The sequence below is a fragment of the Schistocerca serialis genome, chromosome 11 (genome assembly GCF_023864345.2).
Source record: "Schistocerca serialis cubense isolate TAMUIC-IGC-003099 chromosome 11, iqSchSeri2.2, whole genome shotgun sequence".
Lineage (NCBI taxonomy): Eukaryota > Metazoa > Arthropoda > Insecta > Orthoptera > Acrididae > Schistocerca > Schistocerca serialis.
In genome coordinates this window covers 125,515,117-125,528,095 of record NC_064648.1, presented here as the reverse complement: position 1 = coordinate 125,528,095, position 12,979 = coordinate 125,515,117, and the positions used below count along the sequence as shown (strand labels likewise).

The 12,979-nt window shown below is 38.0% G+C and overlaps 1 protein-coding gene across 1 annotated transcript in view; it reads left to right on the top strand.

Annotated features, from left to right (window-relative positions):
* The window catches only part of LOC126426526 (beta-1,3-galactosyltransferase 6-like), a 61,437-nt gene that overhangs the window by 6,721 nt on the left and 41,737 nt on the right, over positions 1-12,979 (top strand). Inside the window, exon 3 of the mRNA XM_050088430.1 lies at positions 5,113-5,300. Within this exon, the coding sequence (XP_049944387.1) occupies positions 5,113-5,300 (188 nt within the window). The remainder of the gene's footprint in view (positions 1-5,112; positions 5,301-12,979) is intronic.

Here is a 12,979-nt window from a genome sequence, read left to right as displayed (position 1 = left end):
CAACTGAGGTCGTGTTTTGTACATTTTTCTGCACAGGTTTTGCATGGAGGTACAATAATACACTGCTGAGACACTTGTTCCACATGGGATCTAACTGTCATGATGATTCCTTGGTGATCATAAGCGAAAATCGTCTGTTGCTTGAACTGTGACTGAGCACATCAAAATGTTTGTGGATGGGGAGAATCTGAAGCTCTCCACTCATTGGACTTTCATTTCAACTCCGGTTCAAAGTCTCTAAACCCCACCTCATCAGTAGTGACAATTTGACACAAGAATGCTTGACCTTGGTGGTCAAATCAGTGTCTGAGCAAGGTTACAATGTCCAGCAGTTTCTGCTTTTCTTCAGCAGTCGAACAGTGTGGGACCCATCTTGCAGAAATTTTCCTCTTCTTCAAATCATCTGTGAGAATACGAAATACTACATCTACATTTATACTCCGCAAGCCACCCAACGGGGTGTGGCGGAGGGCACTTTACTGATGTTGGGGGAATTCTCGTGGCTTCAGAGACTTCTTCACAAGTTGCACTGTGATCTTGTTCAGGAGCATCTGCCACAAGCTTCACACTTTATTCATCTGTTGACATTTTTGGCCTTTGGATTATCATCTATGCTCATATGGTCATCACAAAAATAATTAACCAAACGTGAAACTGTACTACAGTCTACTGTAAACTCACCACAAACTTCACTTAACGCACTGTTGATTTCTGTTGGGTTTTTGCCACATAAAGTTTTGATCGTGATGTATGACCTCTGCCCTTCAACAGTCACAGTACCTGAGACCCTTGCAGTGTCCATTTGTACTGCTTACCAACTTTTTGTTAGAGTACACAGTGAAAAAACAAAGACACATACTTCTTGCTCAAGCTCCCAACTACATCTGTCATAATTCTTATTGTTGTTGCATCAAACAATACACAGAATAATACCAACCGGTCATTTATCCATGAAATACCTCTCATACATTGGAAGAGTCTGATGATGCTGTAGTTGGCTCAATTTCTGTAACATATTTTGTTACATGCAAATCTTCATTGCTAAGATCTTTGTAATGAGAGTGTAGGAGGTCACAGACAATTCTGTTCGTCGACATCAGTGAATCTAATCTGCTGTGCCACGTCCACAGCTTATTTTGTTGCAATGGCGAGGTCATTACTACTCCTAGAACTGGCACAGAATTGCACCACAGTTTCCTCTATTGACCATTCACACATTTTGGAATGATACCAGTCCGTGCGTCTCTAATAACATCAGTCGCCATCTTAATATTGAACTGTTGGCAGAAAATCTGATGGTAAGTTTGTCACTCAATTCACATTCTTCTATGAGACTTGAGAAAGTTTTATGCAAGTAATATGCCCTGAATGTAGAAATAACTCCTGGTGCATGGGTTGCGGGACAGATGTAGTGTTCAGCGGCAGAAATGGGCTCCAGTGTTTTGATTTGAATCAATAATGGAGAATGGGTGGCTGGGAACATTGCCAAGGAGGAGAAGAATTCTGAAAGGTTATTTTTATTTCTCACAGCAGGCCTTCAGTTCCCTATTCAGTTCATTAATATAATAATTGCTGAGAATGGCAGAAGTCATCCATTCTTTTTCACTCCACCTGAGTCACTCTTGTCGCAACCCTTTAGTGCCCTAGGATTTTGAGAGTGGTAGATAATAAGGGGCTTTAATTTGCTGTCCCCTGTAACATTTCCTCTGGAAAGAATAGTGCACTAGTCCTTGGCAGCCTTAAATCCAGGTGCTGTTTTTTTAAATAGAAAGGAATGTGCAGTTTGGCATCCATTTCCGAATAAGCCTGTTCCATCGAGGTTGAAAACTGGCTTCAGAGTATAGACTTTTTCTGTCACAATTTCTTTCAACCTCTTTTTAAGATCCTCAGCTCCAGCGTCAGCTGCCTCTCCTGTCATTTTTAATGTTGTGAAAGTCAAAATGGTGCCGTAAGCAATCGAACTGAGCTCAGCTGGCTGAGAAAGTTGTCAGACCTTCCTCTTCTTTCATTAAATCTGCATATGAGCTCTCGACTTTAGCACGCATAGCAGCTCCAGAGAGAGGCACATGCTGTCAGTTGTGGTGCTCGGTCGAAAGGCTTAGCATTTTTTCTTTTTTTTTTTTTCTTCCAATGTCTCCGAGCGAGATTTGGTCACTCTAGGCACACTTAATTCAATTGAAGATTGGGTGGTTTTTCAAACTGATACCACACTGTTGTGATCAGTTCTCACAGTGGATAAACTACGTTCTAAAGCATGCCGAATGTCAACAATACACTCACCTTTCTCATTGCAATCCAAAACTTGTAACTTTATTTCTAATGAATAAGATCTTTGTACACTTATATTTCCCTTGAAAGTCCTTTTACACAGTATTTTAAATGCAGAGCCTGTCAAGTGCAACTTCACAGCTCTGCTGATCTGAACTGATGATTCAGATCTCATCAGACATGATGTAATGTCCACCAACACATTTCTGTTTCATGTACTCGTAACAAATGGCAGCATTGGACTTAAAACTAAAATTTCGTATATGTGAAAATGCAGATAATGAATCTGCTTATAATGGGGTCATCCTGTATTCCTTCCCTCACCAATTTTGTGGCGTACCTTTCTATTGACCAGTAAAATTGTGGGCATTTGGATCTAACTGAAATTTTTATACTATTAGTATTTCAGGTGTGAACCTTTCTTCCATCTATCAGAGCTAATCAGAAAGACTGATGGTAAAGTGCTTCCATCCACCCTGTATACAAATAAGACAAGTCAGCTGTATTTGAGTATGTGGCAAATCATAGTGGAATAAATACCGTGTGTGAGTCAGAGGTATGTGCTGCCGTGACACATCTGTGAAAGATGTTGTTTCACTAATTCTGGTCAACAGGGCATATCTAAGAGAGTTACCTATTGCCTGTGCCAGAATCCACGTGTTTTCAAGCTTAAAACCATTATCATAATTAATTAAGTCATTTGTAAAACATATTTCAATAACTTCCCCGAAAACTCTGTCCCAAAAGGATGAAACATATGTTAAAACTGGATGTCCTCATAGTCTGATTCCCTGTGTACAGTTCTCAGTCACAGCAGATTTTTATTGGCTGCAGCAAGCATCTGTGTTCAACAATCATTTAAATGTGGGCATGGATCTCAAAAAAATTTTGCCTCTATGCATTTGTATATCTAATATTAATGGCAGTAAGAAGCAATGAGATTCTTATCCTATGTGTTGTGCATGTAATGCATATAACATTGGTCAATTTGATTGTATAGCAAAGTAGTGGCTTGTGGTGCGTACTAAAGCAGTGTTATCAGGTTCTATACTAAAATTAGTGTAACACGCTGTCCACTTTCTTTACAGGAGCAACTGACAGTAATTTGCTCAGCAACTGACAGTAATTTGCTCCTGACAGAGATCTACATCTACATCTACATGATTACTCTGCTATTCACAATAAAGTACCTGGCAGAGGGTTCAGTGAACCACCTTCAAGCTGTCTCTCTACCATTCCACTCTCAAATGGCATGCGGGAAAAACGAGCCCTTAAATTTTTCTGTGCGAGCCCTGATTTCTCTTATTTTGTTGTGATGATCATTTCTTGCTACGTAGGTGGGTGCCAACAGAATGTTTTTGCAATCGGAGAAGAAAAGTGGTGATTGAAATTTCATGAGAAGATCCCGTTGCAATGAAAAAGCCTTTGTTTTAATGATTACCACTCCAATTCATGTATCGTGTGGCACTATCTCCCCTAATACAATATGAGCTGCCCTTCTTTGAACTTCTTTGATGTCATCCGTCACTTCCAACTGATGCAGATCCCACACCACACAGCAATACTCCAAAATAGGATGGTCAAGCATGGTGTAAGCAGTCTCTTTTTAGTAGACCTGTTGCACCTTCTAAGTGTTCTGCCATTGAATCACTGTCTTTCGTTTGCTCTGCCCACAACATTATCTATGTGATCGTTCCAATATAGGTTATTTGTAATTGTAATCCTTAAGTATTTAGTTGAATTTACAGCCTTCAGATTTGTTTGACTTATCACTTTATCGAAATTTAGCGGATTTCTCTTCGTACTCATGTGAATAACTTCACACTTTTCTTCATTCAGGGTCAATTGCCACGCTCCACACCATACAGATATCTAAATCATTTTGCAATTTGTTTTGGTCATCTGATGACTTTACAAGACAGTAAATGACAGCGTCATCTACAAACAATCTAAGATGGCTACTCAGATTGTCTCCTATGTCATTAATATAGATCAGGAGCAATAGAGGGCCTATAACACTTCCTTGGGGAACACTGGATATTACTTCTGTTTGACTCGATGACTTTCCATCTATTACTACGAACTGTGACCTTTCTGACAGGAAGTAACGAATCCAGTTGCACAGCTGAGGCTATATTCCATATGCATGCAATTTGGTTAGAAGACGGTTGTGAGGAACGGTGTCGAAAGCCTTCTGGAAATCTAAAAATATGGAATCAATTTGACAGCCCCTGTCAATAGCACTCATTACTTCATGAGTATAAAGAGCTAATTGTGTTTCACAAGAATGATATTTTCTGAATCCGTGCTAACTATGTGTAAATAAATCGTTTTCTTCTAGGTACTTCATAATGTTCGAACACAGTATATGTTCCAAAACTCTACCGCAAATCGACGTTAGTGATATGGGTCGGTAATTCAGAGGATTACGCCTACTTCCCTTTTTGGGTATTGGTGTGACTTAGCAATTTTCCTGTCTTTAGGTACGAATCTTTGTGTGAGCGAGTGGTTGTATATAATTGCTAAATATGGAGCTATCGTATCAGGTGCAGGTGATTGTTGAAAGCTTGAGGTTTTGCCAAATTTTGGTGTGGCAAGCAAAATGAAATTGTTTTATACAAGAATCGCACCAAACTACTGATAAATACACTTCAGTGTGTCAGTTTTCATTTTACCCTCTCCTGAACGGATCTTATGACCACACAATGTAGAAAAGGAATACCAGAAAAGGGGAAGAGCTCTTTACCATAATGTTCATTTTCTGTCAGTAGTGATGCTATCATTGTTTAGTCTTTTTGTGCCAGTTTGCATTCATTGAGAGCTAAATGAATTTTTCCTTTGCAGGTGCTGAAGGCGTTCGTATGGGCAGATAATAAGGCTCTCGCACAATACGTGATGAAGTGCAATGACGACTCATTTGTCAGGCTGACGCAGATAATGAACGAGATCAAAGAAGGAGACACAGCCCCTTCTGCGGCTTCCATATACTGGGGTTTCTTCGACGGCCATTCCCCCGTAGAGGCTGTGAGCAAGTGAGTAATGGAGCTTGCAATAATTTTCAGTGACTTTCCTCTTGGACATTCTCACTGTAACTGGGCTGTTGTATACAATTCACATATCTCTTATTTTCAAAAGTTGTAATTTTGAAAATAAGGGCTGGTTTTAATATGGTTATTTATTTAATTTATTCTGTGCATGGCATTTTTTAAAATCTTATCTCATTTGTATTGTAACTGGTTTTCATACAGAAAAGGTAAAAATGATGACATCATTCATTTAATGTATAAATGATTATTGTCCATTTACTTATACATTTGCACCACGTGCCATCAATGCCATAATGAAAGAGAGCCTTCAGTGATGTGGAATGAGTCAATTAATACATTAACAGATGCAGTCACAGCTGGCTACTGTTGTAAAGCATACTGACAACAAATTATGACTATTGCTAATATACTCAAGGCTCATGGTTACGGTGATTACTTCTAGATTACTTTGCATGCTTATGTTAGGAGAAAAACACTTACATTGAAACAAACTATTTCCCCTCCTACAATAGTGAACTGCTGTTTTCATCTAAAACTGTACTACAGACAAATCATTTTATCTTTACACAGATGACTATGTAATGGATCTAGGAGATGTGTTATTTTCTACCGGACTTGTTGATACCAAATCTAATGAGGGAGATTGTAAATGTTTTCTTATATTTTTGCCAGAATATTTTTTTTGTGAATTGTAATTTGCCTTATTTTATGCTAATTTGCTTATATGTTCGAGAGTGACAGCATATTGATTAATATTAGTAGATGTGATGAAGAATATCAAAGAGACTGGTTACAAGTGGAAGCTTGTGTGTTGTGTGAAATGTCTTTGACGCTGGAGTCGTCTTTGACCGTAGTCAGTCGGCAGTGAACTCTCGGTGTGTGTGACAGTGGAACAATGTGCAGGTTGCCGTTATAATAATTTGCAAGTGAACAGTAAAAATGAATTATGTTACTACTTTTTTTATATAAACATCAAGAAGGAACCACATTAGAAGAAATGGTATTTGAAGCACCAAAAATGAGGCAAATGCATTGAACCAGATCATTTCTGCAGACGACGAAACAGCATTGCGGAATCATACTTTCACTAGACGACTGAAGCCAACATAGAAAAGTCAAATATCATCTTGTAAACATTTCACGGAAAAGTGAATACTGTCACGAAATATGCTAAATTCAAGTATATAAAAATAGTGAGCATATTTCAACTACCAGCCATCAATGTACTGGCAAAGAAATATTGGAAGTACACAGAATTTACAGTCTTGAGTTCAAGTTCTTCAGATATGTTGGAGAAGTAGTGGATAATGAGTTATTCTTTTGAAACTTCCTGGCAGATTAACACTATGTGCTGACGAGGACTCAAACCCAGGACCTTTGCCTTTCACAGGCAAGTGACCTACTGTCTGAGCTGCCCAAGCATGACTCACAGTCCACCACCACAGCTTTACTTCTGTCAGTACCTCGTCTCCTACCTTCCAAACTTCAGTGAACTTCTCCTGCGAAACTTGCAGGACTAACACTCCTGGATGAAAGGATGTTGTGGACACATGGCTTAGCTGCAGCTTGGGGAACTGTTTCCAGATTTAAATTTTCACTTTGCTGTGGAGTGTGCACTGATATGAAAGGTCCTGGTGGATTAAAACTGTGCCAGATTGTGACTCAAACCCAGGACCTTTTCACAGACAAGTGCTCTACCGACTAAGCTACCCATGCACAACACATGACCCGACCCCCTCACAGCTTTACTTCCACCAGTACCTCGCCTCCTACCCTTCCTGTGTTCGAGTCCTGGCCTGGCACACAGTTTTAATCTGCCAGAAAGTTTCATATCATCACACACTCCACTGTACAGTGAAAATTTCATTCTGGAAACAGTCCCCCAGGCTGTGTCTAAGCCAGATTTCCACAGTATCCTTTCTTCCAGGTGTGCAAGCCCTGCAAGTTTAACAGGAGCTTGGAAGGTAGGAGATGTATTGGTGGAAGTAACACTGTGAGGGCAGGTCGTGAGTCATGTTTGGGTAACAAGAGAGTGAAAGTTTTATTCTGGACTTATTCTTTTAAATTGCTTCTAAACATTTGGGGATTTTCAAACTTCCGTTACAAACATTTTCACCAGAATATAAAACTGCATTCTCAAGACACAAGAGGAGTGCATGTTCTATATGGAAATGATTTCTACTTCTAAAAAATGGAAAATCCAGGAAGGAATTTAACAATTGTTTGATTTCTGTTATTGTTGTTGTGAACTGCAGAATTCAATCTCAGTTCATTCTTGTTATTAATCACGAATACCAAAATGTACTGTCTTGTAAGTGTGAGAACCCTGGAGCCCTGAATTGGCTTGTGCAAGAAGTTCGGATATCTATTTTACACAATATTCCTTTTGGACACTTATGTAGGACAAACACTTTTTTCACCTGTGCTGCAGGTCCCCAGAGGATAATGCCATAGGAGAGAAGTGAGTGAAAATATGCTAGCAATCTTGTCTTCAGATCAACACAGTGAGAAACATTTCTAAGTGCAAAGGAAGCAGATTTGAGCTTTTTGTTTAACTTATCCACATGATGGTCCAACCTCAGCTAATTACTCATCTGGGCTGTCAGGAACATCATAGATGAATCCAAATACATCCACGCCAGAGACAATCAGGAGAAGAATGAAACAGGCTGGCTCATAGTGAAAAGTTTAATCAATAGTCTGTGCAGTTCAAAACAAGTCAAAGTAACTTAAAGGTTCCAGATGTAGAGATCAATAAGCATACGCTGGGTGAGGTTCAAAGACAGTACAAATTAAGAACAAGGACATAGAACAAGTTGATGAGCTTTTACATTTAGGGCAGTTCAAGACATTGACTGTAGGGATAGCAAGGAACACAAACAGAAAAGTAAAAATAGCTGGAAGTGCTTCTAGCAAGTTAACTCATAGTTCAGGAAATATGACATCATAAACATTGAAATAGATCGAAACCTAGGTTTTGCTTAAAATGGAACACAAATTACCCAGTTTATATTCATCTAGTGTTTCATAATGAGAGCACTTGGTGTCTACCATCAAACTTCAAGCATAATTTCAAACCTTTCCTAATTTTTTTCACTTATTTGTTTAAAGATAAATATTTAATACATTAACCCATCTATAAATTAATCAGATGTTTGAAGTTTTTTTATTCATGGGAGTTTGATTCTTTAAAAAAACTGGGGGTTTGCTGGTGCTTACAAGAATGAAGTACAGAAATCTTAGTGTATCTCTAACTAAAGGTGGCACCTTTTCATTTAATCATCTGAAATTACATCTTTGTATGATTGAATTCAGCGTATTCAATGAGTTACATATTAGTGTGATGTCCCACAGCAGTTATTGAAAGTCCTCCATAGTTCTGCTGCTGATGTCTTGCTGTAATTAGGTTCATGAAAAGTTAAAAATTATAGATGCAATACTGCATCATTGTGCTTGACACTTCTCCAATTTGTTGGCACAGGTTTCATTATAATGATTAGTTGGTCTAAGATAATTCTTCATATGACTTATTACCAATATTTAAATGAAACTATTTTGCTGTAATACTATGAAATATTCCAGGGGATTCTTTACCAGAGGTTAAATCATTAGCATTTCATAAATAAACATTTTCTTTGCATATAAAAACACATACTTAGTCATACTTATCTTTCCACACTTTTGTTATCTTTCTAATTAAACCAAATTATAGTGGGCAAATTCAAATCTGTTCTTTAGTATTTTATTCTATATAGGCTCATAACTGTAATAATGTCAAACACTTTTTTTTTCTGCTGTTAGAATGAGTCTAGAATATAAATGTTAGTCCACATCACTTAAGAATTCAGTGATAAAATTTTCAGGGTTGCTATTTAAATATTAAAGATTCGTCTTTTCTATTTTAAACAAACAACACATTTACTAACAAAGAGATAGAGGGGCTGGCCAGTACTTACCTCAGCTCAGTACAGCCGATAGATACACATAAAACAGAACCGAAAATTTACGTTCCTAGCTTTCGGAACAAATGTTCCTTCATCGGGGAGGAGAGAGGGGAAAGAAAGGGAAGAAGGGAAAGGAGATTCAGTTACTCACAACCCAGGTTATGAAGCAACAGGGAAAGGAAAATAGGGAGGGTAGCAAGGATGGAGGCATGGTTGTCAGAGGGAAGCCAAAGATATTCCATCTTTGGCTTCCCTCTGACAACCATGCCTCCATCCTTGCTACCCTCCCTATTTTCCTTATTCCATCTTTGGCTTCCCTCTGACAACCATGCCTCCATCCTTGCTACCCTCCCTATTTTCCTTTCCCTGTTGCTTCATAACCTGGGTTGTGAGTAACTGAATCTCCTTTCCCTTCTTCCCTTTCTTTCCCCTCTCTCCTCCCCGATGAAGGAACATTTATTCCGAAAGCTAGGAACGTAAATTTTCAGTTCTGTTTTATGTGTATCTATCGGCTGTACTAAGCTGAGGTAAGTACTGGCCAGCCCCTCTATCTCTTTGTTAGTATTTGTTTCACATCTCATATGAGATTTTCCATAATCGTTTAAACAACACATTTATTACTTCTTTTACTTACAGCTGCAGTTTAGCTTTCTGAACAACATAAAAATTCTATTCCCACTTCTACCTATTGCACTTACCTCGTAGATGTCCTAGAAAATAGTATAACAAAAATGATTCCTGACTGATGGCATCACTTTTAAGATATCAAACAAAATTTAACATTTCCACTTCAGATGTGATCTATCTAAACTACTCTCATTCTGAAACTAAGATAGATAAATTATTGAGTTCACATGTTAACCATTGAAACTCTGGATGGACAAAGTATTACAGTTTGGCATGTATTACATTGGAAATGCTACAGAAATGTGACGCTTGCTGGATCCAAATCCTCTCCAACTGTCAGACATTAGTCAGTCCCAAACTTTTTAACTAGGCCAAAATGAATAACACTTTGACCCCCTTACAATACATCCCATTATAATATCATATGTCAAGTTAATTCATGATTAATATAATATTCTGGTCGAGCTTTGCTCCTCTCAAGTGTTATGGTGGATGGTTTATTCACTGCCCACCTGATATCACCATCTCTGTAGCCAACCGTGTTGTGGTCCCCATCAGTGCTAGGAGTTGTCTCTTTTTTTCATACACCAGTGAAATAGATAACAATATTCATAAAAACACTAATCATTCCTGTAAATAATATTCACTCCTTGCTTGTACCACATTATTATAATTAAAGTGCTGCTACTCATGGGAGTCCAATGTGAGCTGTAATTATCATATGGCAGCAAAATTTGGTTGATATGCTACTGCGTTAATGCAGAATTGATCTGTGCTGGAAAAAAGTTTGTTTAAATTTTGGCCAACAGATGCAAATCTGGCACTGAATGGAATCTTGTTGATGTTTCCAGTGCTCATATTGAACACATTTTGTAAGTGGCAGTTAATAACAACATCAACATTATGCCTTTCTGACTTGTCTGACCTTTTCTGCCCTTACCCTGTTCCTAATCCATTACATACAGGAACATTTCTATATGTCTTTCTTGCCTTCACAGCACCAGATGCACATCTGGTAGCCAAAATTAGAGCTAATTTGTTTCCAGTGTAAATCGGTTCCACATAAAAACATTAGAATATCTAGCAAGTTTTGTTGTCATACGATAATTACAGCCCACATTGGACCTCTGTGAGTTGATGGCACTTTAATTATAACCACCTAGTATATACAAGGTGGGGTAGAGTTGACTCCCTGATTTGACAGGTGAATTGTAAAAAAGCCAATGAAGATGATTGAAAAAGGTTTTTATTTCTGAAAACTACATTCAGTGCCACCCTGCCATCGGATTGCCACATTGTGTACCATGATCCATCACTCCTCACAATGTTTTTCCACTGTTCAATCGTCCAGTGATTACGCTCCTTACACCAAGCGAGGTGTCATTTCTCATTTGCCAGCATGATGTGTGGCTTATGAGCAGCTGCTCGACCATGAAATCCAAGTTTTCTCACCTCCTGCCTAACTGTCATAGTACTTGCAGTGGATCCTGACACAGTTTGGAATTCCTGTGTGATGGTCTGGATAGATGTCTGCCTATTACACATTACGGCCCTCTTCAACTACTGGCGGCCTCTGTCAGTCAACAGATGAGGTAGGTCAGTCTAAATCATGTGATTCAGGTACAGGAGACACATCAAAATTGCAGTAAAATTTCTCTATAAACACAGAACAACTGATATTAACAAACAGCGTAATAATAATACAGTTTTGTTATGTATACATACAATAAAATCTAACACTTAATTACCCCTTGCTCAAATTATCATTTCCTCCTCTATGAATTCTTGTATTGAATAGTAGCATTTCTCCCACAGAACCTGTTGAAGCCTTGTTTTTAAAATTTTTGTCTTTATATTAAATATGTTTTTCCCCATGAACTCGTTATATATTGTCATCCCCATATACTGTGGATTCCGTGCATATGATTTCAAGGGGTGTTTGGGTAGCATAAAATTAGTTTTATTTCTCATGTTATAGGTGTGGTTAAAATGGCTCTCCTCAAACAGTTTTTGTCTGCTGTGTAGGAAGATCATAATTTCATAAACATATGTGAAACGAACAGTTTCTGAAATAATGGTGACAAGACTCTGTTTGCTGTGCAGTACACATGTATCTGACAATTTTATTATGCAATTTAACTATTTGAGATACACTGCTTGAACTTGAAAACTATACCATATCTAATAAGAGATTCAAAATAGCTGTTATAAGCAATATGGTAAATAAATCTTGAAGCTTGATCATTTTTTGCTATGTATTACTTTTTAAGATACATCAATAACATATGTGCCAATAACTATTAAAAAATGGCATAAAGGGCCAGCTTCCCAGACCCAAGATTCTTCTAAGTGGCCAGTCTCCACTCTGTTAATTTAAATAAATGTGTCATCAATGTCACACTTACTGGATGAAAGTGGAGGTGGGGGCAGTTTAATAAGGTGACTAGCTGTTCTGTCAATTTACAATTATTATCTTTAATTGCCTGATTAAAGATTGGTATTCTGAAGATGAGCCATTTTTAATTAATTATTTCCCACAAATGTATTCAATATATTCTAGCCATTCATTCTTCCAGTTAGCAGTACCCTAATAACACTAGTCAACAACCATTTTGCTTCTGGGATGTGATACATCAACTAGTATGTATTTTGGTGTGTAGAATATGAATATACCTTTCAAAATATTCTAGCACAAACCATTTTTGAGTTTTTAAAGTTTTTTTTTTATTTTTCATTTTAGGTATTTTGCTTTTTGCTGTTCTTCTGTTTTGATGTTTAATTGTTTGTTTTTTATGTGGAGAGGAGAGCTAGAAGATCTACAAATTATCAGACGCCAAATAGACTGGTTTGATGCAGCTCTCCATTCTATTCTATCCTGTGCAAGCTTCTTCATCTCCAAGTACCTACTGCAGCCTACATCCTTCTGAATCTGCTTAGTGTATTCATCTCTTGGTCTCCTTCTACAATTTTTACCCTCCACGCTGCCCTCCAGTACTAAATTGGTGATTCCTTGATGCCTCAGAACATGTCCTACCAACCGATCCCTTCTAGTCAAGTTGTGCCACAAGCTCCTCTGCTCCCCAATCCTATTCA